General features: G+C 42.8%; 1 protein-coding gene across 9 annotated transcripts in view; it reads left to right on the forward strand.

The window, feature by feature from the left end:
• Window positions 1-27593, forward strand: part of COBLL1 (cordon-bleu WH2 repeat protein like 1) — a 132008-nt gene that overhangs the window by 42593 nt on the left and 61822 nt on the right. The window contains exon 1 of one of the 9 annotated variants that reach the window (XM_077319863.1): window positions 21646-21737. The exons of the other annotated variants lie outside the window; for them this stretch is intronic. Coding sequence (XP_077175978.1) covers window positions 21661-21737 — 77 coding nt within the window. The 5' untranslated portion in view covers window positions 21646-21660. Of the gene's footprint in view, window positions 1-21645; window positions 21738-27593 lie in introns of those variants that run through there. 9 annotated transcript variants of the gene reach the window in all.

Genomic DNA, 27593 nt, shown 5'->3' on the forward strand with positions numbered 1-27593 from the left:
TTGTTGGTCTATAAGGGGCTATTGGACTAAAATCTAGTTGCGTTACTGTGAGCCAACATGGCTACCCTCTGAAGCATGCACAACTAAACCACATTGGTTAAGAAGGTTCTGTGTTGGCACAATTAAAAAGCCTTGAGACTAGAAGCCTTGGCTGCAATTTTAATTTTTCTCCTTATATTTTGAATTCTAAAATCTAAAACTGTACGTGCTACAGGCACTCAACACTATGGGCAACACCCTGTTGGCATGGGCATGCAGTGGATGGAGTTTTCCATTTGAAATGTCTGCGTGAGTCAGTTTTTAAATAGTAGGCATTAAGAAGCATCCTTACTCATTTTACAATCACATTGCATTTACATAATTTGAAGCTGCTTTTCATCAGGCATTTGGATTGCATTTATCTGCTGGGTTCATCTCCAACAGCATCGTCTGCTTTGGAATACTGACTGGGAAGCACAGTAGCACATCTCATATTTAAGTTTCCGAATAAATACACCATAAACAATCTCTCTTCATAGTCGTTTTCTCTTTTTTTTAAAAAAAAATGGAACCATATGTCCATTTGAAATGACAGATTTTTTTTTAAAACGGGCTTGGTGTGGTATAGTGGCTACAGTGCAGAACCAGGACCTAGGATTCTGGGTTCAAATCCTTCACTAGGCAAGGGAAATCTGCCAGGTGCCTAGCTACTAAGCTACTATCACAGGGTTGTTGTTCTGGGGAGTAAATGGAGGAGATGGGAACAAGGTGAAAAGCTGCCTTGAATCCCTGTTCTGCACACATTGGATAATGCACTTTCAGTGTGCTTTTGCAGCTGGATTTTCCTGTGTGAAACAGGAAAATCTACTTCTAAAGCACATTGAAAGTGTATTATCCAGCGTGTGTGGAATGGGCTTGATCAAGGATAATACTGAGATATTTTTAAATTTTATATCTAAATTTTAAAACTAATAACTAAAATACTTTCTTTCGTGTTTCTACAAACTTAATTCATGTAGGATGCAATGCTAAAAAACACTTCCTTGGCATTACGCCCCATTGAATAGAATAGGAGTTACTTCCCTAGATTTGCATGGGATTGTTCTCTTTGAGTTCTTAAGTCTGTATTGCTTGTGTGTGTGAATGGGGTGGGGTGGGTTAAATATGAGTGTCTCAGAGACAATAAACAAAAACCTAGACCAGCAGACTGGGAAATAATGTACGCTCTTAATTCCTCAAGGTTAAAGGATGATTGAAGCAGAGAGAAACAAAGAAAACTGCTGTAATGTGTGGGGAACAGAAGCGGCTTACCCTTTTGGGTTTTGTTCCGATGCATAGATCACCTCTCAATCGGTGTTGCTTTACTCTGTGATATGTAGAGAATTCAGTCATCGTATTATCAGAGCCAGCCACCCTTCAGCCTTTTAAAAAATTCTAGATTCCTCTCTCATGGGAAAACCCTTCCAAAATGAATAGGGAGGCTCAGAAGGAAATTTTGTATGTTTCGCCCACACAAATGTTCAACGCCTACTAGAAATTCCACATGGTTGCCAAGGGGATGTGACATGCACACTTACTACAACTTCCTTTCTGTTGCATAGGCTTATTTTCCGGTGCCTCCCCCCTTCCCAACCCTGAACGATAATTCTAGTTCTATGTATTAATATTGAAAGAAAGTTAATGCAGATTTGGGGGAAATGAGATACTCTTCACTTGAGAAGTCCTGAAAGTTTTAGAATAGGATAAGTGAACAGAAAGGAAAAGCTGTTATATGTTCATCATTGGCTTTTAGGGATTTTATAAATGCATTTTATAAAACTTAGATTTTAGTATCACTAAGCAGGGACATAAAATTATATAGAATCAAGGCTGGCCGTAGGTTTGCATGCCTGAAGTAGACAATCTAAATGACACCAATGAATGGCGAGTGGTAACAAGCCTTAGGCAACCTAAAATTGTGTGCCTTTGTGTGACTTCCATTAAGGACAGCACTTCAAGTCTGTTGCAGCAAGAAAACAAACATTTGTCCAGGGACATTGGAAAGGCTGTTGTTGTTATGTGCAAAGTCGTGTCCGACCCATCGCGACCCCATGGACAATGATCCTCCAGGCCTTCCTGTCCTCTACCATTCCCCGAGTCCATTTAAACTCACACCTACTGCTTCAGTGACTCCATCCAGCCACCTCATTCTCTGTCGTCCCCTTCCTTTTTTGCCCTCAATCGCTCCCAGCATTAGGCTCTTCTCCAGGGAGTCCTTCCTTCTCATGAGGTGGCCAAAGTATTTGAGTTTCATCTTCAGGATCTGGCCTTCTAAGGAGCAGTCAGGGCTAATCTCCTCTAGGACTGACCGGTTTGTTCGCCTTGCAGTCCAAGGGACTCTAGAAGTAATGCCAAAAAGAAAAAAAAAAGATGTGCTTGGAAAGGCTAGCAAGATTTTATTTCAGGATAAACGTTTGTGAGCAAGAACTTGGGCTTTGGTCCCTGGAAGCTTATGCAAGAATAAGGTCTTATTCATATTAAAGGTGACACAAGCCTTCTGTTTATGTTTGCACCTTAGGATGACATACACAAGAGTCTGTTTTCCCCTGATCCGTATCTCTCATGAGCTATCAGTTGGATCCAGACTAATTTGGTTTACCTCTACTCATAGTTAGAATTTTTGTCCCCTTTCCTTATATCCCCATGTCCACTGAAAGTCCATGCCTGAGAATTGTGGGACCATGGGAATGGTCTGGAATACAGCATAGGAAGGCTACATAGAGCAGGAGGAAGTGGTGGAAATGATTCTCCACTTTTCCACGAACGAAGCAGACTGATGTGCCAGAGATGGTTTCCACGGATCTCACTTCTGCCTACTTTGACCCTTACTGTCATGTCCCACGTTGTTCTTTCAAGGAGTTGCTTTTCAGTGGGCTGCAGAAAGCAGGGGGAAATGACCACAATGTCTTTCTATGAGCTCTGCACATGATAGTGAGAATTGGAGAATACCCATGTTATTTATTTATTCTGGGATTTATTTATTTATTTATTATATTTATATACCGCCCCCCCCCCCCCCGGAGGCTCAGGGCGGTTTACATAAGAACATAAGAACAGTACATGAAACAGTCTATAACATGTGAGTAACCATACAGTAATAATAACTAATAGTTGTAACCATATAACAATATAACAGTATAAACAATATAAACAATGCAACATTGCAAACAGGTCCAGAGTATACTGGTGGAGTTCTGAGGGAGGGGCGGGGGGGAACAGGGGTCCTTCAGTCACTGTTGGTTATCTCTGGTCTCAACCAAATGCCTGGCGGAAGAGCTCCTTTTTGCAGGCCCTGTGGAACTGTTTAAGCTCCGTCAGGGCCCTGATCTCTGGGAGCTCGTTCCACCAGGTGGGGGCCAGAACAGAGAATGCTGTGGCCCTGGTCAAGACCAGGCGGACTTCTTTGGGGCCAGGGACCCTTAGCTGGTTGGTAGCAGTGGAGAACAGAGCTCTTTTGGGGGCATAGGCGGGGAGGCGATGCCTCAGGTACACTGGGCCCTGACCACGTATGGCCTTGAAGGTAGTCTGATCCGGAATTCAACTGGCAACCATTGCAGCTGGTGGAGAAATCCACCCTGTCTTCAGAAACAGCTCATTAATATTGACAGCTTAGGGGTTAGACCAGGGGTAGTCAAACTGTGGCCCTCCAGACTACAGTTCCCATGAGCCCCTGCCAGCATTCGCTGGCAGCGTTCGCTGGCAGGGTCTCATGGGAATTGTAGTTCATAGACATCTGGAGGGCTGCAGTTTGACTACTCCTGGGTTAGGCAACTATATTTCAAGGGCATTCCAACAGTTTCTTTTTAGCCTTGTATGAGTTCTGATTTTGTGCAAATTTCAAGTGTTTTTTTTTCCCCCTTGGGAAGATATTTCTGTTCTAAAACCAATAAACGGAGAGCAGATGTGCAGCTAAGTAACTGAATGACCCTGCAAACATTAATTCCCATGGTTGTTTGTGTGTCTGCATGTGATGGAGATCAGAATTTGTGTACTGTCCAGGATTTCAATTGGGCATGACGCAAGTAAAACTATGTGGCTGGATATTTAGCTTTACAGCCCCAAGGGGATTTGAGAATGACAGTGAAATCCTAAACAGAGTTCTAAGTCCATTTGAAGTTAGTAGGCCTAGGGTTTGATTGTTTAGGATGGCAATAAGTTGAATTGAAATGGTGTTGTTCAGAACCACTGTTGGATTGTTGTTGGTGTATTTGACTGTGTTATATGTTAGGTCGTTCCATGTATCCCCCCCCTGATGATATATGTAATCTGCCCTGAGCTGTATGGAAGGGGGGTATACAAATCTAATAAATACAAAATAAATAAAGTCAGGCAATTTCTATAATCAGTTGTATTAATATTCTTATATTGTGGAGGGAAGGAGACATGTATCAATAGTCAGATCAGCTTTATACAGAAGTATCATTCATGATAAACTTTATCTCACTAAAGGCATGATCCAAGGTCTTTATTTCAACTCAGAATAAACTGGGGCTCTGCAGATAGCAAATCTAGATGAAAAGGGGCTGGTGAGTTTTGTCATGTCCCCCTGATGTGACTGCTGCTTAAAGGAACAGTACAGAAATAGAGAGGGAGAAGAGACGTGACCTCAGAAGACCCAATTTAGAAAAGACTTAGCCTTTAGACTTATGAAGCCTGTAGACCAGGCTTTCTCAACCAGGGTTTCCTGAAACTCTGGAGTTCCTGATGGCCCTGGAAGAGTTTCCTGAATTGGTGGGAGTTAATGTTTTATATATTATTTAAAAATTAGTTAAACATTTATCAGTTGTTATGATCATATATGATGAAACTCAAATACTTTGGCCACCTCATGAGAAGGAAGGACTCCCTGGAGAAGAGCCTAATGCTGGGAGCGATCGAGGACAAAAGAAGAAGAGGACATCAGAGAATGAGGTGGTTGGATGGAGTCACTGAAGCAGTAGGTGCTTAAATGGACTTAAATGGACTCTGGGGAATGGTAGAGGACAGGAAGGCCTAGAGCAATGGTCCCCAACCTTTTTATCACCGGGGGCCACTCAACGCCTGGGACCACTCAGCGGGGACCACTCAACGCCTTTTACTGAGGCCCGGTGGGGGGGGGGTAGTTTACTCCTCTACTCTCAACCACTGCCCTAACAATCTCTGATCGCTATGGTAATGTTTAAACATCCCTTCAAAATAAGATACAGACACGCCACAACAATGAACATAAGGAACATTTTATTTTCATGGAAATTTTAACTCATGACAAATCAATGGGAACCCTGAGCTTGTTTCTCTGCAACGAGATAGTCCCATCTGGGAGTGATGGGAGACAATGACACCCGAAGTGTGTAGTAAAGGGCCGGGGGGGGGGGTGAAGTAAAGGGCTGGGGGGGGGAAAGGCGTCCTTCGGGGCCAACCTCCAATTAGTCGAGGGCCCCATGTGGTCTGCAGCCCACAGGTTGGGGATCGCTAGCCTAGAGGATCATTGTCCATGGGGTCGCGATGGGTTGGACATGACTTTGCACCTAACAACAACAACGATGATCATATATGGTCAGGTTGATCTACCATCCCCTCTCAAAATGTCCAGTGATGGGCATGGAGGGGGTGGGAAGGGGAAGGGCCCCGGGTGGGCATGTACACAGCTCTGTTTCCCAACCATATTCTGCATGATTGCGCCACTCCTGGGGTTTCTCGAATCCTGAATAATATTTTGGGGTTTCTCAGTGGTAAATGAATTGTGAAAGGCTGCAATAGACCAAGGATTGATTGATTTTGAGTGATTTTTGGCATTCGTACATGGTGAACCTGTACATGGTACCCTACAGTTGAGCAGCTATTAATATTTCTCCATCTCTGGCAAGAAAGAACATTTAAGTGAAGGCATTGCAGTAACTCCTCCCCCCAGTGCCACTTTTTAGAGTGGTTAGAAAGTAATCAGTGCAATATTAAATTTTATTTATTTGGACTATTTACATACCCCATCTTTATGGTGATGTAATCATAACCCAAGGTAGGAAGTGACAATAGAAACAATGCAACAATCTTAGACAATAATTAAAACACATAATTAAAAACAGGAAATTAAAACAGATAATTCGGAGCCTGTTCAAGCTGCTCCATCATCAGTTTTCAGTAGTACTCTCTTATTACCTTGCTGGAAGGCCCCAAGGGTGAGAACCTGCCATGCCCCTTCCGGGAGGTTGTTCCACGGTAGCAGAGCAGCTTGTGCTGGGGACAGAGCAGATTGTACCTTCAGGAGCAAAAGGATTGCTCGTAGAGCCTGCTGTGAGGAACACGATTTGCTGCACAAGTTTATATTGGGAGAGACAGTCCTTCAGGTATGCAGACTCCAGGTCATGAGGGGCTTTAAAGGTAAGCACCACCACCTTAATTTGTACCTGGAAACAAATAGTCTGTCTGTGAAGTTACTTCCACGTTGCTGAGAGTCTTGTTCTAAGAGGAGCCCCATCCCATTCAAAGAAGCTGTCATTCATCAGCTTTATTATTTTCTGGAATGTCTGAGAACCAATTCATATATTAAACTGGGTCCCATTTTTTATACACGTGTGAGTGTTACTTGTGTTATAGCAGTTTTGTTGAACTATTTATTGCCTTCAAACTGAGGTTTGAGTACTACAATTCTTGTTTGGTTCTTTTTTCTTTATTCTTTGGTGCGTTTTGGTGAATTCTAGTTATTGTTGTTTGGGATTTATTTATTCATTTACAATTCCACCTTTCTCCCAGTGGAGCCAGAAGGAGCTTATATTTTCCTCCTTTCCTCTGTTTTATCCTTACAACTATCCTGTGGGGTAGGATAGGCTGAGACTGGCTCAAGGTCAAATGTCTATGACTGGCTCAAGGTCAAATGTCCAAGGCAGAATGGCGATTCGCACCTGGATCTCCCAGATCCTAGTATGACACTTTTTTCGACCAGGGTTTTTAAAAACCTAAATGAGTGGGAGTTAATTAATTTTAAGATGTATTTCTAAAAATTGTTAAATATTTATCGAGTGATATGACCATATATGGTCATGTTGATCTGCCCCACCAATGTCTGAGGAAGAGGGCTTGCACTCGAAAGCTCATGCCTTGAATAAATCTTTGTTGGTCTTAAAGGTGCTACTGGACTCTGATTTTATTGTGCCCCACCAATGGCTAATGATGAGCCTGGAAGGGGTGGGAAGGGGAGGGGCCCCGGGTGGGCGTGTCCACAGCTACGCTTCCCAACCATATTCTGCACGATTGCATCGCTTCTTGCGTTTCTCAAAGCCTGAAGAATATTTCAGGGGTTTCTCAATGTTGAGAAATGCTGCTCTAACCACTACAACATACTGGAACGCAAGAAGCCATGTTTTCTACAGATGTTTTGAATTTTTTGTTAAAACAAAAATAAGAAATGCAAAGGTTTTAAATAGCAAAGATATACCAGTTATTTCCTCCTCACTGGGAAGTCCTTTAATTTTTCTCTAAGGATTCCAGAGCCACTGATCAACAGCCTACTTTGAAGTAAGTGAAGGATAATGTATCTTTCCTCTCATGTTATGTGGTGAAATTTCATAGCAATTCATACCAAGGTTATATTAACTTGGATCTGCATTTATCTTGGGTCCAGGGGCTTTTGCAGTTTGAAATAGATGCACAGAGGAGATGCAAGGCTGGGAGATGGGCCATCGTACTCAAAGCAGATAGTATTTGAATAATTGCTAATGTTAATGTCTCTGGTTGAAATAAGGCAATGGTTTACCATCTCCCAGTCTGCTAGGATAGCACATCCCGAGGAGACAGACTACTAGGAACAAAGTAGCTAGAAAATAAACACTTCCTCTTGAAGCAGGAAGGGGCTGGACGACCCTCAGGGGCAGAGTGTGACAAGGGGAGATATCTGTCTTCTGGACTCAATGGATAAGCTCCTCCATCTTGACTCATAAGCTGCCTCGAGATGACATTATCAGGCGAAGCGGGATATAAATCTAAATATATATAAATAATAAATTAATTTTAAAAAACCAAGCCATGAAAGATTAAGCTTTTACCTCAAGGGCTCCCATCTTGTCCACTTGGCAAGGGACATGGAAGAGAAAGAGGCCTCAAGTATGAGAACTAAAGTAATGCTGAACTTACATCCATTGTAATGTATAGCAACAGTAGCCTGTCCGATTTCAACACCTTATGGATAAGTACCAAGGTTCCCTTCCCTATCTTTTGGATAAGTGCCAAAGGTAGGGAAGGGAACCTGTGTTTTTTTTCACCTTTTCTTTGTACCCTTACTCAGCCTGAATGCTTGAACAGACCTTGTGTCATGTTTTATTCATTTAGTTACTTAATTTTTTTGCATGCTTTAAGTTTGATCACTAGAAACACACAGAACCTATTTGGTCTTGTTCTGTGGAGGGTGCTAATGGGGAGAGGCAATGGGCAAACTTGTCATGCCCTAAAGCAGGGGTGGTCAACCTGTGGTCCTCCACAGGTTGACTACCCCTGCCCTAGAGCACAGCAGTTTAGAACTGATAGGTCACCCCTGTGCTAATTTGTAGGAGTGAAGCAGGAAGCGCAGTAGCTAGGTGAAGTCTCTAAACAGCCATGCAGGTACACACATGAAGCAAGCTTATATGGAACTAGACTCTTGGTCCATCAGAGTCAATATTGTCTACCCAGACTGGCAATGGCTCTCCAGGGTCTCAGGTGGAGGTTTTCCCCTTACCTCCTATGTGGTCCTTTTAACTGGTGATGCCAGGGATTGAACCTAGGACTTTCTAAGCAGATGCTCTACCGCTGAGCCATGTGTCCTCCCCAAAGTGTGATAGAACATCCCCATGCTAGATATGGGCCTCTGCCTAGCAGGGGATTCTTTCAGATTTGCAGTTGTAAATAGGTTGTTTTTGGCACTCCTGGGCTGAGCAGAGACTTGGGATAGCTGCAGGTTTTTCTGACCTCCGAGGGACCAGCCTGAAAGAACAGGGGGGGGGGGGGCATGTGAGTCTTTGCATATCCCCACAGTTATTTGGACTGATCACAGGCACAAAAAAATCAGCAGTTTCAGTAACTGAATAAATGCTTCCCTCTCATTAGATTAGAGAATTTCTTTCTATCTCTTCCATCCATGTGCAGCTGAACACTCCAAAGGCATGCTATGAGAACCCTGAAAAAAATTATCATGGTGTGATTAGGAGCATTTCCATATGCATTCTTTACATTTCTTACACAGAGCAGAAACCATTGTTGGGGGAATTTGCAGGCAGCTTAAGGGGAAGAAACATGCCATTTTGCAGCTCCATTTTAATTCCTGCTTCAGTTTGGTTTCTAACTAGGACCAGTCCTTTTAAACAAGAAGAAGAGTTGGTTCTTCTGGAGGAGTCCCAAAGCAGCTTACATTCGCCTTCCCTTTCCTCTCCCCACAACAAACACCCTGTGGGGTGGGTGAGGCTGAGAGAGCCCTGATATCACTGCTTGGTCAGAACAGCTTTATCAGCGCTGTGGCGAGCCCAAGGTCACCCAGCTGGCTGCATGTGGGGGAGTGCAGAATCAAAACTGGCATGCCAGATTAGAAGTCCGCACTCCTAACCGCACCAAGATGGCTCTTATTATTTTGAATCATTCTGACTTATGTGTACAACATGGACACATTTTTTCAGGTCATTCTCCAACTTCTTTCCATTAATAATGTCCCTCCTCCCCTTAAAAGATTAAAATATTTTTCCATGTTAGTATGGAGGTGAAATTGGATCTGATTTAAAAAACCCTGAAGTGTATCAATTTTCCTCTTGGAGTCACTTAAATCTGAATCAGGCCCTTAATACCCTGGCACCAGAGATTAGAAATATGTATATTTAAATTTACATAACATATAGTCTGCTTTTCTCATTGAGACTCACAGAGTAATTGATGTTAATACACTAGGTGATGATTACCTTCTTAAGCTATTACTGAATGAGAACAAATATTATGCATAACACTAAGTCACAAAAACAGTGAATATGTGATTCTCACACAACTATTTATAACAACAACACAGCATGAAAATAATGTGAAAATCCTTGATACGTGCTAATTATTTCTCCCCCCCCCCCCATTTGGTAGGATGACTTTCTACAAATAAAAAAATATTTACTTTGCCAGTTGTGATCCTCCAGCTGGCAAGATTATACCTGTTTCAGGTAACCTTCTTCAGGGAGTACGTCATTATCTATAAATATCATCGCATAATAACAATATGATAAAATATACACGCCATATGAAATCATATCATGAAGAACAAATTTTATCATTATCCATTTTAAGCTAAAAAACCAATTAGCTGTCTTGTTGCTAGTTCCACATTTTTTTGCCTATGCCTCAGTCATTGTTCAAAACGCAGGAACTTCAGTTTGAGATGAGATAGTTTTGTATTGGCAACCAAGATAGTTAGCACTGAGCTGTGGAATTTTTTGTTTGACAGAATAGATTCTTCCTCTCAGAAAGACTGCCCCCTGGGGTAGGAAAAACTTGAACTACTTTATAGCTTAGTTCAGGGGTAGTCAAACTGCGGCCCTCCAGATGTCCATGTACTACAATTCCCATGAGCCCCTGCCAGCAAACGCTGGCAGGGCCTCATGGGAATTGTAGTCCATAGACATCTGGAGGGCCGCAGTTTGACTACCCCTGGCTTAGTTGATGCTTAGCTGATACATTTTAACTCAATTACCTCATTTGATGAAACTTTAACAGTTTAAGTAATACACAGTCACATGGCAAGTGTGCTGTGTTATTGTTGAGGGTTTTTTGTGAGGTTTTATTGAAGCCCCTTTGGCAAGAAAAATCGGAGAGTAGCAGTAAATTCTCTAAACTAGAAGGAATGCCATTGTAATTTCAGGCAACACCTCTAAAACATTACAGACTTGTACTATTGTTTTTTGGGAGTGCTTTTATTTCAAAAATACTTTTTCTGGTTTAATCAGTTAGAAGCCAGCATGTTATAGTGATTAAGAGCTATGGACTCTAATTTGAAGAACAGGGTTTGATTCCCCCCTCCTCCACATGCAGCCATCCGGATGGCCTTGGGCCAGTCACAGTTCTCTTAGAGCTGTTCTCACATGGCAGTTCTGTTAGAGCTCTCACAGGGCGACTGTTGTGGGGAGAGGATGAGAATGGTGATTGTAAGCCACTTTCGGACTCATTTGGGTAGTGAAAAGAGGGGAATAAAAAACCAGCTTTTCTTCCTCTTCTGGGCCCTCACTACTGATTTAAGATTTCCCTGAGTGAAGGCCCATGACTGAAAGTTGCATTGTTGGAGTTGTATCGACAAATATGGTTCTTCTCCTTCAAGTGTTTCAAAGAGAATGAAGAAGTAAAAACTCTTGGTAGAGTTTCTCCTTTTAATATATTTCTTGAAGCTCTTGGGAGCTTCAGAGAGCTAGCTGCATCGGTATTGTGATTTTTAGTATTTATATAGTACTGTTGCCATGTAAAATGTTGGGCACACACATAATAGTTTCCTTCATATGGGAGTTGTTAAAGAGAGGTTTGAAGCTGCTGGCTCACCTAACAAGTTTGTGGCAGAAGCGAGATTCAAACTGGGAACCTCTGTGATTCCAGCTGCAAAACCAGTTCCCATTATGCTAAACCAGGCCCCAGTGGTATTCTAGATGGTGCTCCCTTCCTTCTTAAGGATCCAATTTGCAGAATTGGGGATAGCTATATTGCAGAAGTGGGCCTTAAGTTTTGACATTCAGGTGAGTATCAGCGGCATCAAATGCCTGTCACCAATTTAGGTTGGTTTCTTAGCTTATAGAGGACCTGCCTGGGCCTGGCAGCAGGGGACACCGTTGTAGCCTCCTACAGGCTTCAGTCAGTGAGGGAAGGAGGTTTCTATCACTCTAGTTCTTTCCTTCTCTCCTGACCCTCCTCCTTTCAGCCTCAGGAGCAAGAGTCGGTGTGTTGTCCTTGACCGATTTGCCTTATGAATAGTCTGACATCCTGGAGCCAGCCTTTTTGGAGGCTCCCTGCCTCTGGAAATCCCATAGGATTGGAGGAGTTCCTGTGGGAAGATTTTGTTGCCCCCGGCTGGGACTCATCTCCTTGTTTCCCCACCCTTGGCTCAAGACTGCATCCCAGCTGCTCTTCAGACCATGGGCTGTTAAAGGGCCAGTCCCTGTCAAGCAAGTGAGGAACAGGCTTTGCCTTAAAACCTTCATGCGTTGTTTCTTTGGCACATGGATGCAGGCAGCAGGTCCTTGACTTCCCTCAGAATTGCAGAGCCTGGGAGTCATTGAGGTCCCTGACATACTTATAGCCTGAAGACAGAAGTCTTTTTATGCCTCCACAGATACAGCCAATTTGGCAGCAGAACTTCCTGGTTGGAAACATTATGGGAAGTCTCTGATAATTGTTACTTTCATATTGCAGATGATGAAAAGGTGTTTCCACTTGCATCTGCCAAACTATACTCCTTAGGGAAGTCTATTTAATGCCCCCCCCCCATCCCACAGGACTTTTTATGGGCAATAGTAGAGTTTAATTTATCTGGAAATTTTAAGTTCAAATTAGATTTTATATGGTATCTTAGAATTTTATGTGATTTTAGTTGTGTTGTGATTTGCCCTGAGTCTGTTGAGGGGGTGCAATGTTTAAATAATGAATAACAATAATAATAAGCAGGGACCCAGATATAATAGCACCCCGCATTTCACGGCTCAAACTATTTTGTTGATTGTCCTGTCAGTCAATACAGTCACTGTCATGCCCCTCTGTCCTCTACATGTGCTCCTGCACCTTGTTGTGCTGTGAGGACTCTTTGAGAATAACTTCCTCCTGAATTGGGGGTCTGCCCCATGGCAGGCACCCAGCATCTTCTTGGTGGCAGTGAAAAGATAAGCAGCATCATAGGCTCTGTCCTCAGACTGGGGTGAGGGAGAGAGCCATGGGACATGGTCCTTGTGGCAGCCAGAGGAGTGGAACAACAGGTCTGACTGCCTCCATCTTGAACAAAAACTAGCACAGCCCTGTTGCTGCTGTCTAGAAAAAGTGTGATGCTGAGCACCAACAGGATAGTAAAGGAGGCAAATGCCATGTGCTGTAGAAAGAAGGTCCTGGCTGCTTTGAGTGCCTATAATGAGGGCAGCAGCCAGGCCTGCTAAGTTGGAGGCCAGGTGAGACCCCATCCAGCATCCGTGGCCACAGTGAGCAGCACTTGGATGGCAAAGAAGATGCTGAGGACAGTGACAGCTTGCAGTGCAGGAGTGCCTGAAGGACCCAAGCCAATAAATATTGAGTTGAGGCCCGCAAGAGCAATTATCTTATATTCTAATCATCAAGAGAAGTGGAAGAAGAGTTGTTTTTTTATACCCCGCTTTTCACTATCCAAAGGAGTCCCAAAGGAACCTACAAACAACTTTCCCTTCCTCTCCCCACAACAGACATTCTGTGAGGTAACTGAGGCGGAGAGAGCTCTTGGAGAACTGTGTGGCCTCATCTACAGATAGTTAAAGTCAAAGATCAGGGCCACAATGACATAAAACAGATAATCCTGCAAACTTGAGAGGCATCCCAGGTTTGTAGGAAAGAAATCTGAAAGCCTTAAAGTATATTGGCGTTAGATTCTCCTATAAAATAAGAACATTGTCCACACTTGTATGATTATTATGGGTCCCCACATTATTATTATCATAAAGTTCACCCAATTTGTCAGTTCTGAAAGAATGTTCTTTACTACCATGGTTATATATTAATTGTTTAACTATCTGGATGGAACAGCATTGTGTCTCCCCACCATGATCAGATAATGGGGCTCATGACAGAATTTTCGTTTCACATTTTCGCACGTGAGCATTTGTGTTGATTTCTGGTACCGTTTATTCTGCAAAATATTGATGAGTCTTGTGGACTGGTGTGGATGGAAAAAACCTGATTTGCCCAATGAGAAACTAGTGCCTTACTACACTGCCACCTTGTGGACTCAGCTTTCACGGATTTCTATTTCGAGAATTAACCCACAATTTTTTATTGATATATCTTTTGTATAAGTGTCATAACATGTGTTTTAATGTGAAGAGCCTTTTTGTCACTCATGAAACTTCTGAAGTAAAAAAAACTGTTAAATGTAAGCCCTTCCACAAGGTTATGAAGTTATACAGTTACTGATGAATATTTAAAGTTTTCACCTTCTGTTTCGTATATATTGGCCATAGCTATATTCCATAACCATTTCTGTGACCCTGTAGGGCATGGGTTCCCAACCAGGGGGCCGCAGGAGTTCTGAAGTGCAGTGTGGGTGTGTTTCTGGTCTGTCTTTCAGCCCCTACTCTTCTTTCCGGCCTACATGAGCCAGAGCCACCATAGTAGTAGTAAAGGTGAGGGAGCAAAAGGGGGGCTAATGCAGGGGTAGTCAACTTGTAGTCCTCCAGATGTCCATGGACTACAATTCCCATGAGCCCCTGCCAGCAAACGCTAATGGTACGGGTAGTGATGCAACTCCTGAGGTCATGGCAGGCTGAAAACAGTTCCGGGGCTCCTTGAAGTCTGAAAAATTATTTCAGGGGCTCCTCCATGGTCAAAAAGTTGAAAAAGGCTGCTGTAGAGAGTGTAATAACTTTGTGAAATGTCTTGAGTTTGTTAACTCAAGAGCCAGTTTGGTGTAGTGGTTAGGAGTGCAGACTTCTGGCATGCTGGATTCAATTCTGCACTCCCCCACATGCATCCAGCTGGGTGACCTTGGACTCGCCACAGCACTGATAAAACTGTTCTGACCAAGCAGTGATATCAGGGCTCTCTCAGCCTCACCCACCCCACAGGGTGTCTGTTGTGGGGAGAGAAAAGGGAAGGCGACTGTAAGCTGCTTTGAGCCTCCTTTGGGTAGGGAAAAGCGGCATATAAGAACCAACTCTTCTTCTTCTTCTTCTTCTTCTTCTTCTTCTTCTTCTTCTTCTTCTTCTTCTTCTTCTTCTAATAGGATGGTGTCATCCAATATTCTTTTCAGTCTGAAGGTTACCTCAGCAGATACCATCCTCCTTTGGAATTGGTTGCCTAGGAAACCATGTTCCTAGGGGTTCCTGCAGTGGTTGCTAAGGTGACTTATTTATTTATTAATTGTTTATGTATTTGATTTCTATAACAGCCCTTCTCGGTGGAGCCGTCTCAGGGCGGTTTACAGCAGTTCGATAACAATAACCATTAGAAACAATTTGATAACATTTAGAACCATTAAAATTGACCCTATTCCCTGTAGCTGCCGGTCGTTGCCAATCAATCAGCTCTGTTACCTTAGCAGTTCACGGTGGGAAAAATTATGGAGGAAGGCCCTTTTAGCGAATTTCTGTTAACTCATTGGCCCCAGCCAAATGCCTGGCAAAGCTGTGGCACCAGAGCCGGGTTGCCAATTTAAGATCCTGGCAGACAACCTTTGACCCAGGACCTCTTGCTTGTCATCAACATTTCCACGAGGATGTGGACCTGGGAAGACACCCAAATTGGGTGGCTCCAAAAGGAATGGCAACTATGTCTGAAATTCAAGATACACTCAGTGGTGGGGAAGATGATAGAAAGGAGAGTGTCCATCCCTGATTTAAGGTAGTATTTTCATAATTCTCTGTGTCAGGGTTTTATGAAACCCTGGGGTTTCTTGACGGCCTTAGAAGGGTTTCCCTTATAGCTGAGATTTAATTAATTTTAATATATTTTTCAAATTTGTTAAATAAATTTGGGTAATATGACCATATATGGCTACGTTGACCCACTCTCCCTCCCAAAATGACCAATGATTTGGCCTTGGGGGGGAGGGGGAGGGCCCCAGGTGGTTATGTAAATAGCTATGCTTCCCAGTGATTTTCTGCATAATCATGCCATTTCTGGGGTTGATAGCCCAGGGCCTGGTCTGGGTGTTTTGGGATCATTTGCCTAGTGTGCAGTACCCAAACAGAGTGACCACTCACCTGCAGAAGAACAAAATTGACACGGGGGGGGGGGGTTGTCCCTAAAGAGCCTGTGCATCGAACAATAGAGTTACATGAGATTAAATAACTTTCCATTGGAGGTGGGTAAAGGTGATGCCCTTATGGGTCAAACCAGTAACCTAAGATCTCCCCCCTTTGCACATCCCGCCTGGACCACCCCCTAGACTACCCATTGCCAATTTGCAAAGTCACCAGAAAGGCCCCAAAAGGCAGTGTTCCATTCCCCTCTGTCCTCCGCCAAACCCCAATGTTTTAATATCAACAATTCTAGTTGCTTCCACGGGCCTTGGAAATAGGCCCGTCTGGTACATAAACATTGGCAATATTTGGCAGTATTTCAAGAGGTGGTTAAGTACATCCTCCTCACAAGGCCTTCTGATTAAGACGTAGTTCCAGAAGCTAAGTCACAGAGCCAAGGTACAAAGACAAGACTTTACAGAACTTTGCATTGTCACAAACAATGTTTAACCATTGAACGGTCACCTTAAGAAGTTACAGCATTTCATAACACAATAAAAGTGAAAAGTGAATTACAGCATTTAATAGCAAAATAAAAATGAAAAGTTCAACCCCTGCTCCATCAGGGTTTCTCAAAGCCTGAAGACTGTTTCAGGGGTTTCTCCATAGTAAAAAAAAGTTGAGAAAGGCTGCTCTATGTACACAAAAGTTGTTACCAACTACAGGCTTAGAACTTGCCATGGAGGGTGAGCAGCTGTGTCTAGTTGGGTAAGCATCTGAGAAAGAGTACCAAGACTGGCTGTTGCCATTTTAAGTTAAGTAGCTGAAGCTGGGTTAGTCAACCTGTGGTCCTCCAGATGTCCATGGACTACAATTTCCTTGACCCCCTGCTAGAAAACGCTGGCAGGGGCTCATGGGAATTGTAGTCCATGGACATCTGGAGGACCACAGGCTGACTACCCCTGAGCTAAAGTACTTTCTTTTGCCTTAAAGGGGCAGGAGTTTTGAGTGTCACAATGCTATATCAGAGCAGTGTTTATAGTGCGTGCCTGTCCAAGGTTCTTTCACCATTTCGTGGCTTGAAAGAGAAAGCCAAACAGGAGGAGTGGGGTGGCCCATTTTTATTATTATTATTTTGTATATATCTGGTGGAGCAGAAAGTTCTTTGATAAAGAAATTATGGGTTTCTGGTTGGTCACTGAGATGTAGTTCTTCCTCACAGTGCACTCAGGAGGGGGAAAAATTAAGGAATCGTCCAGAAATAATTTGGGAAATGGCACAGTGTACTACCATTAATAATTTCTCTAGTTCAAGTGGCCCCATTGCGTAGCAAGTACGCAGAATCTTACAGGGGATAAGTTTTTGAGATGAACAGTTTTGTATACAGTGTTGATTTTTCTGGTACTGTATGTTCCCGAGAGCCTCTCTTGGGTCTTTTCTCAAAAAAGCTAATTCAGTGTTTCATTAATTAAATAGTTATGTAACAAATATGACAAGAAGTAGCTATTTTTGAGTAGTTTTAAATTACTTGGAAGACTTGCTGTGAGTGTATCTCAAGAGACTCAGACACTAAATTTGTAATCTCCATGTCCCGGAGTCTCCACAATGTAAACTGGGCGTATTTAGGCTGGAATTAGGCCTAACCGGATTAACTGAGGCAAAATGATAAAGAATGTTTAGGACACAACCTCTGAAAAAGACTCTTGTTTGTAGTTTGCTGCATCCACTGTGCATGAATGTGCTTTTAGCTGATGAGAGGTTTGAAGAATAAACAGTCACAGTTATTATAGTTCCTTGGCCTCGTGGGAAACAGTGTTTAAGTGTCTAAAAGTGAAGAAGTCTCCCAAACTACGAGTAACAAAAATATTGGTCATAAGAGATGGAATCAGTACTTAACAGGGCTTGCCTTTTAATATTTGTGCTTGGCTTTTCCCCTATGTCACCAGATGAAATTAGATGAAAGAAACAGACTGTCTCTTATCCGTACCAAAGGTAATTTAATGGAGCAAAGAAAAGGTGTTTGTCTGGTTTGGAAACTTTTTCTCGCTGTAAAATGTCATCAGCTCTGTAAACAGTGGATGACTATGAGCTTTGAAAAAACAAACAAAAAAAGCACCAAGAATCTGTGCAATAAAACTTTGAATAATACCTGTGATTATAACCATTCGACTGTTTCTTAGCTCTTTCTGTGTCATAGTTGTTAAAAATAGCAATAGGAAGGTAACTTAAAAAGGTTGAGACAAAAAAAAAAGAAACTAAAATATAACTACGCATTCAGTGCTAATGTACAAAATATGGTATATAATTTAATTATACATTCAGTGTTGTTAAAATAAGATTCTTCTCATATTGTATCAGAGCATTACATTGGACAGTAGGTGGTCCATGACAGAATGCAGATTGTATTTGCTGTGATATTAGGATGGGGCTGGATGGGATGATCCATTGTTCAAGATAATCATAGTTATGGATCTTTCCAGGGGTTGAGGAGGAATGTGGGAAAGTTACTTCCCAGGCTTTTGGGAGCTTCATGAACTAACAGCCAAAGAGGCTGGGAGACTGCAGCACGGAGGAGAAAGGAGACAAATTTGACTTTTGGGCCTCTTCTGTCATTGGAATCGAGATTTTGCTTTTGGCTCCTTGTTACATGTTTGCCAACTGGCATGGCTATAGTCCACACAGGTTCTGTGCCCACAGGAATCAGCTTTGCCAAGGTCAGGAAGGGACTGCTGGGTAGAGGGGGAATGTGGGAAAGATCCATGCCCCTTGCACTCATGGATCACAGAATCCAGCCCAGAGATCTTCTATATTTATGAGGTTCCTTACTTGCAAGGGCATCTTCAATCAACTTTAAATATGTGGAGTTATAAATAGGATTGCCATTTTCCTCCAGTGGCAGGCAACCCTGTGCGTGCCCCAGGCCCACACTCTTGAGAAACTGAGGAGGAAGAAATGACTGGAAAATGACCACCATAGTGGTGATCTAGGAATTTCCCCATGTCTCTGTGATCTTTACCATATTGATGAACTGAAATACCTAGAGTGCCACCAGCAGAAACACCACATTCTCCCTTAGCAATCCTCTGGCATTTGCAGTGGTAGCAACCCTAATTGTAAATAAAATAATAGATAACTTATTGTGATATATTATTTTACCGTTACCTGTTCTTATGTATTCAACAGAGGAATACAATTTTATTTCTGTATTTTACCATGTAAATATTGCTTTGTAAAGGCCTTTGGCCACATACAATTAATAGTTACCTATCTATAATAGATTTACTACTTTTGAAATGCCACAGAGATTCTCTTTATTGAAGAGATATTCAGATTAACGAATCCAGATTTTTTTTGCAAGGGAAGTAATTTTGTTGTTGGGTATACAGCAAAAGTGATACTATCAGAAAATGCTTAGATAGTATTTTGCTTAGTTCCAAATGGGAATAGCTATTCAGAGCTCATTTTAATTTATATGAGTCGGTATAATTAAGGATACTTTAAAACCTGGTTATACTTTCCATATTCTACTGAACAAGGTTTGTGGCTCTGTTTTTCTGCCCGTATATTTTCTTCAGATTACACAAATGATTTGAGACTGCTAGGAGAGAGGAATTTATTGACTCTAATACAGATTTACTGTTACGTAAAACAGTCCCAGAGTATTATCAGAAAAAGTATATGGACTAATCATGTAGTTAAGCAATGAGGGAATGTTGTATGGGCCATTTGCTTAAACTCTTAATCTAACAGGAAATCTTGAACTAAAATTATTCCTTACTCTTTCTCTTAACCATACAAAATCCCATATCACTGCCCCATTAGTAAACTGGTTATCAAAACAAACTCAAGAGAAGGTTCAGAGTGTTCCTTTGTCAATAACAGGAGTCCCTAGGTTTTGTAGGAAAATAAAGGACTTTGACATTAGCAAGCCAGTCCCACCGCCTGCAAGAACAGAGAACCATGTACCCTGAATTATTTAATGGAATAAAAATATTATAAATATTTTTCCATGATGCAATGAGTCAACTACTATCCAGGGTGTTATAATTAATTATGAGTTTCTTTTCTAGTTTTTCACCCCAAACATGATTTCTGGGACCACCGTTGGGAATAAGATGAGATGTGTCAGCGTCACCTGGTGGAATGAGCTCCCAGACGACCTAAGGGCCCTGCTGGAGCTCTCTGGTTTCTGCAGGGCCTGCAAGACAGAGCTCTTCTGCAGGCTTTTGGTTGAGGCTGGACTAAATACTGGGTTATGAGAACGGGTCCTTCCCCACTTCTGTGAAATCTGGACTACCCCCCCCCCCCCCAGGGCCAGCCACCGTCCCTGGATTTATAACTTCTTAGCTGCAACTGGGAATGGACGAGTTGAGGGCTGAAGGCCGCCTTGTTGTTTACTGTTCTTTTATTTTAATTTTTGTATTAGTATGTTGTACTGTCAGCAAGAGGGCATAGCTTCCCCTCTTACGGGGTTAATGATTTTATCATTATGTTGTAAACCTCCCCTGCTAACCCAGTGGTAAATTTCTATGTAGATAACTGCATCACCCATCCGTAGTTTACAGGAGGATGTCATGCTGGACTGAAGTGGCAGAACATAATTTGAGTCCAGTGGCGCCTTAAAGACCCACAGATTTAATTCAAGGTGTGAGCTTTTGTGTGCATGCATACTTCCTCTGACAATGGGAAGTGTGCATGCACCTGAAAGCTCACACTTTGTATTAAACTTTACAGGTCTGAAAGGTGCCATTGGACTCAAATTTTGTTCTCCTTTTGCCCAGAGTTGAACTCAAATGAAAAGCGACCTTAGTTTGTTATTCCTGTAAGGCCTGTGTATGTGGTAACCGTCTTCATTGTACTAATCCAGGACTGACTTTCTCATAGATGTGATCTGGTTATTTCCATTTGCTGTACACACTAAAGCTGAATACAACTTAGTGGGACTCAAAATTTGTTCCATCCTCCCCTTGTTAGCCTTCTTTTTTCCTTCTTTGAAACATTTCCGCCAAAGATATTCACATCTTCCTCCCTTTAAAACATTGTTTCTGGCTCTGTGCTGCCTTCTGCCTCTGACTCAAGTCTTTAATTTTTCTGCTGTTGACACTGCACCCCCTCCCAAATATAGGAGGAGGAGGAGGAGGAAGAGGAAGAGTTGGTTCTTATATGCCGCTTTTCTCTACCTGAAGGAGGCTCAAAGCGGCTTACAGTCGCCTTCCCTTTCTTCTCCCCACAGAGAGCCCTGATATGGCTGCTCAGTCAGATCAGCTTTCTCAGTGCTGTGGCGAGCCCAAGGTCACCCAGCTGGCTGCATGTGGGGGAGTGCAGAATCGAACCTGGCATGCCAGATTAGATATATCCTTATCTTGTACTTGCTTTGGTCATTTACTCCCACTTTAGTTTTTAAATATTTTGCTCTTTGATTCTGGAGCAGTGCCCCCCTCTCTGTCCACCGAGCCAACCCCCTGTCTCGTTTCATATCTTCTTTGGCTGGCCTGCTCCTTAAATTGTTAAATGAATGACTTCCCAAAAAATAGAAGTCTGTGGGTGTTTGAGAGGCTTTTGGGGTTGTGTTTTTTTCTGTTCCAAATAGCCTACGAAAAGATCTCAAAGCTACTTAACGTAGTTTCTCGAATTAGCTGGAACAGATATGTCAGGATTAATGCTGCAAATCTGCACCCTAGATTGGCTGGTCAGGCAGTGGGGGATTATAAACAGGAAGGCTTAATGATGTTGCCAGAAGAGAATTCGGTGGAGCTGAACTGGAGAAACTAACTACATGCTTCCTTCTTGGGGGGGAAAAGAATTATCATGGTGGAGGGCATTTGCGAAGAAGCATTATGTGTCAGCCGTGGGGTAAGAGGAACATTTCATTATACCATGATATTACATTGTTTAATAAGAAAATTATGCATTAATAAGAATTATTGTATGGAAATGGTACGATTTTAAAATAGGTATTTGATGTTTCCAACATTTTGTTGTCCCCCCCCCCTCCCACATACACACACCCTTGAAGGGCTGCCTTCCCTGGAAATAATACAGAGCCAAAACTTCATCAGAAGGCAGAATTGGCAGCAGTTTTACATCTTTGTTTTTTCTTTCCAAGTGGTATGGAGTACTGTCCGAGCCGTCATTGGTAGTAAGGTAGATTTGTGTTTCTGTGTCGTCGGTCTGGTAACATTCCAGACATTGTGTAGTACCTTGGTCAGTAACAGTAGCTGTTCTGTGTCTTTATTTAGTCTGTGCTTTCTTAGGACTTTAAATGCTCTCTCGTTGCCATCCTTCAGGGAAAGTTTCTGTTTCTGTTTATATGACAGAAGAAAATAGTATCCCAGTTGTGGCTTTTCTTTTCTTAACTGTAGAAGGCACTACTAAAAATCCAAATGTAACCATTCTTTAGGTCTTGTGGATATTTATAGTTTTATGGTGAGCTTCTCAGGCGTGATTTAGAGGTGGGATTTGAAAATTCATAATTGTGTAGGGTTACAGCCATGAACTGCAGATAACCACCCCCCCAAAAAAAAACACATATTGATGGTTGATTTCTCACCAGATTTAATTTTATGTTTAATGTTGCTGTTGTTCTGTTCCTTGTGATCGGTCTAGTTTGTGTTGATCACATGTTCAAAAACTAGCAGCCCCAATGTTCAGCCTTATGTACGCATATTTACACGTTTCAAGGAATATTTAAGGCAACTGGGGAGTGTGCAGTGTGATCCTAAATATATATATTTAGAAGTAAATTCTACATCAGGGTTTCTCAAACGTTGCCTGAACAAAACAAGGAAGCATTCGTCTCAGCCATTATAAAGCCCACCATGCAAAGCAGCAGCTCTTCTCAGGGGAAAATGATCAGTGTGATTTGGAGATCACTTGTGACTTTGGAGATTTCCAGACACCGCCATAGATGTAAGGTTTATATGGAATGCCATTTTGGTTGGTCAATTTCTTCTTTTTGGTACCACCAGGAGGTTGGCAATCGTAGCAAGATCAGAAAATATATTTTCTAAGGGTCAGAAATGGCTGCCAGGGCAAGGAGAAATCAGGGAAGAAAGAAATCATTGTGTGGGCTGTGCACAGTGCTTGCACTGGATCCAAGTGTAGTAGCTCTCAGATAGGATGCCAGCCTCCAGGTGGGACCTTGGGATCCCCTGGAACCACAGCTCATCTCCAGAATACAGAGATCAGTTTCCTGGAGAAAAAGGCTTTGGAGGGTAGACACCCTGGTATTGTACCCCAGTAAGGTCCCTAAACTCCTCAAGAGCCATCCGCAAATTTCCAGGAGTTTCTCAGTCTGGATATGGCAACCCTTCCCTCCACACTCCCATGAAGACACATTCTCAACAGAGATTCTTGTTCCTCAAGACTTGTCTCTGATCACTCTCCTACCCCCCCCCCATCTTACCCCTTTAAAAGCCTCAACTGCCTGACACCACAGTGGCAAAGGCCCAGTTTCTCCCCTTCACTCTCTCCCCACTGGAAAGTCTTTCAGGTCTGCCACCAAAGTGGGAAAAGCCTGATCCCCCAACCCATTAAAATAATTTTTTTTAAATCCTTTTACCTCTCTAGAATCAAGTCGCTTTATGTGCAACAAGCCTTGGCCAGCAAAGATGCTTATGGCCGAGTACCCCCTTCCGTTCCCACCCTCTCCAGGCCAATCACTGGCCATTTTGGGAGGGAAGGCAGGTTAGCATGACCATATATGGTACTTAAAATATATTTTTAAAATTTTAAAGATTTTTTTCCTTCTGGCTTTGTGAAACCACTCTGGTGTTTCTGGGGCTGCCATGCAACACCAGGATTTCATAACCCCGGTTGAGAAACCATGCTCTACATCAGTGGTCGCTATCCCCCAGTCCGGAGACAGGTACCGGTTCGTAGATCAGTCGGTACTGGGCCGCGGCTCTTCCTTGTCCTCCTCCCCAGTTGCTGCCACTCTGCTGCTGGCTCACCTTTGGTGCTCTCCAGCGGCCGCCATGGCTGGGGCTCCCCCTCGGCGTGGCACTGTGCAGCTTCTGCTGGCAGCGCCCCTAGCGGGTGGCAGGAAGTCGGGCGCCAGCGGGAAAACAAGTGGAGCAGGGGCTCAGGCGGCTGTGGTGGCGGCGTCCCTCAGCAAAAGACTATCCCCCCTCGGGCCTCAGTGAAATTGTCAAGCATTGACCGGTCCCCGGTGATAAAAAGGTTGGGGGCCACTGCTCTACAGAATCAGTGTTGGGGCTCTTAGACTAGGTTTGGTCCTGTGTCCCTCCAGAGAAATAAAGCTGCAGAGTAACAGAATGTTTGAAGTATGCAGTTATTAGTTACCTTTGTGGATGAGGCAGAGATCCAGCCTCATAGCACTTTGAGGTTTAAAAGAGAGAATCTTTATTAGGAAAAATTATTTACAAATATCATTTTCATCTGTTTCAGTCTCCTTACTGAAGCACAGGACAGAAGCTTAAAAGATACAAAGAAAACACACTGCCAACCCCTATGGCTGACTCAAGCAGACTTCACGCTTACACATCAGCAGAGGCAGGGAGCCTCAATAGCTGCTCGTTGCTTCTGCAAAAGTGTACACTGAAGTGTTATTTCTGAAGAAGCAGAAAGTGGGCAGGAGCTTTAATGAAGGAATCCACTTTAAATGAAGGAATCCTCAGAGTACATGGCTCAGAATTCCTTGCAACCTCTCCAGTGACCACTTGATGCCACTAGAGAGTACACAGGTACAGCTCAGCTGCTTAATCAGGTTAACAACAGCCCTTCAAGGTTCACTTCACTACATTACTTACTGCTTGCTGTTCTAACAGTTAGATAATCCAGACATGCTGACCCACTGAAGACAGTAGGATTTACTTCTGAGTACAGATGAAATAGAATTGAACTGCCTCAAGTAAGTACACTGAAGACTTTGGCGATGGAATGCACTGAGAGGCATGTTAAAATTGGATCCAGCCATAATGGGCAAAATTGAGCACTAGTGAATATGACTGATGATCGTTTTGAAAAAAAAAAGGAAAAAAAAGGGAAAGTTTACTAAAAGGCTTAATTAATTTCATATCTCTTTGGAGGTAGATACTTTCCATTAAACTTCAGTTTGTATCGCATCGGTATGGACAAATTACACTTTCAAAATAGAGGCCTGAGACTAACAAAAAAGTAAATAATGAATGGACTAAAATAAAATTTAGTGTTTGCTCGATAACCACAGGCAGAAATGTCTTTTAAAGGGGATTGGACAGTTTCGTTAAGGATAGGTTTATTAGTGGCTACCTGTGGGGACTAAAAAGAACCTCTGCATTCAGAGGCAGTAAATCTCAATAAGCGTACCAAGAGGCAAGATCAGGGAGGGCCTTGATCTCTATGTCCTGTTGTAGGCCCTCAAGAAGAACTGGTTGACCACTGTGTGAGAGAGGATGATGGACCAGATAGACCACTGGTCTGATCCAGCAGGGCTATTCTTATGTTAATACGTGTGAGTGAATATGTCTAAATATAGATGTTCAGACCATCGTACCTACATTGTAATTTTCGAAGCACTGCATACTGATGTCATAATTTATCAAGAACCCCACCAGCATATTAGTCTTTGTCAGAGAAACGCCCAGGTCTCAACAATTTTAACAAAGGCTGATTCTTAAAATAACTTGGGTGTAGATTTCTGTACAATTAGACTGTTTTTGTATCATGCATCCGTTTTTGTTTCAAAGTCAATCTACTTCCCTAGGGATAATTAGTATTCAGTATAATTCTGGTATATATTTCAAACTACTCCCTAGCGCTGATGAAAAGATAAAGAGCCAAAATATCATGTAATCTGAAGCTGAGTGGTGCTCCAAGATGTAAATTACTTAACTTTGATATAATTTGATTTGATGTAAATATATTGTAAAACATGATATAAAGAAATTGCAAAAGTTTGGATATAATTGAGAGGTGACATTGATTATTGCATGTTTTTGCTTTAAAACTAGAGAGAACATTGAGTCAGTGGTGGATTGTTGTTAATGCTGTGTGGAATGCTGTTGGGATGTATTTTATAGCAGTGGTCCACAACCTTTTCCAGGCTGTGGACCGGCGGAGGCGGGGAGGGCGATCGCCCGGCCATGCATGCTGTGCATGCTGTGCATGGGAGTGCCACGCATGCACGTTTGCGGCCACGCATTGCGCAGATGCGCATGCGCGGCACGGCACGGCCCTGCGTAGGCAGGGAGCCGTGGCCCAGTACCAGGGCCTTTGTGGCCCGCCACCGGGCCACGGCCTGGTGATTGGGGACCACTGTTTTATAGTATTGGGTTATGGTTTTTAAGGTTTTAATGTTGTCTTTAATATTGTAATTTTAAACTGTTGTAAGCCATCATGAGCTGGCATTGCCAGGAGTGGCGGGTAAGAAATTGAAAGAATAAATAATTGCCTGGAGAATGACTGGTCATTACTGAGTGGCCTTCTGCCCTCTTCTACTTTAAAAGATGTGGTCTTGGTTGTAAGGTGGCTTATGCCTTTTCTAGGAGTGCATGTTACGTTGGACTTGGCAGTACGACACACTTGAAGGGATTCAGTTCTTTTTTTGCCTGGCTTTCTAAAGGCCTAGCAGACCTTGATGAACGGATGGAAAATATGAGGAAATGGAATTCTTCAGCTTTATTGACCTGCCCTAATAGAGAAGAGGAGGTAAGAGGGGTTTGATGGATGTAGACAATGGAGTGCAACTTCACTGCTGCTTTTATAGATTTCAGAATTGGGGAGTTCTTTAGTTTTAGTACTAGACTGAGGGGATTTCTGTAGTTTCCTCTGTGATATGAGGGCCCTGCAACTGTGATTCAGCACAGTGGTGTGTATGGTCCAAGAGATATTGCTGCTATACTTACAAAACTACAAAATAAAACTTCACCTGTGACAGGAAACAATAAGGGAGCCAATTAATTATTTTGATGCTACCTTCTAAAATAAGTATTCAGCTGAATGAAAATTGTATCTGTAAAAGCTCAGACAGATCTTCGGAGCTGAATGGGACACCATGAAGGAATACTAGAGTTGCTACAGAGGGGCAGGCAATGGCAAACCATCTCTGAATATCTCTTGCCTTGAAAAACCTATGGGTGTTGCCATTGGTTGGCTGTGACTCTACAACAACACCTCCCCCCAATTATTTATGGAATGACATTTCTATTTGTAGATGAGGGGGTGGTGATTTCCACCAGTTTCATTCTCCTACTGTTCATCCAGGCTTTGCATCCATCCAGTTCCTGAAGTTTTCTGACACACAGGAACACTATTTGGGTTGGGATCAGTAGACTGCAGCCAGAGAGGAATGTGGGAAAGTTCCACATGTCAAAGTCTGCAGATGGTTGTATAGATGCCACTGTGTTAGATAATCTCATTAAAATTCTTCCACTTGTAGTTGAAATTTTGAGCCAGTACCGTTTTGGGCATGGAACTAGGATTGCCAGCTCTAGGCTGGGAAATACTGGAGGCTTTGAGGGGTGGAGCCAAGAGTGGGTGGGAGTTGGGGCAGGGAGGGACTTCAGTAGAGTGTAATGCTGTGGAGTCCACCCTCCAAAGTGGTCATTTTCTCCAGGGGAACTGATCTCTGAAACCTGGGTGTAAACTGCACGGAGCTTTTATTCCAATCCCAGGTCGATTCAGTCCCTGCCGTCTACACAGAATGCGATTTCTGTTTGGATTTTGGGCGATTTAAATTTTCCTTCTGCAGCAAGAAGGATTGATCCG

This window comes from Paroedura picta, chromosome 2, assembly GCF_049243985.1.
Source record: "Paroedura picta isolate Pp20150507F chromosome 2, Ppicta_v3.0, whole genome shotgun sequence".
NCBI lineage: Eukaryota > Metazoa > Chordata > Lepidosauria > Squamata > Gekkonidae > Paroedura > Paroedura picta.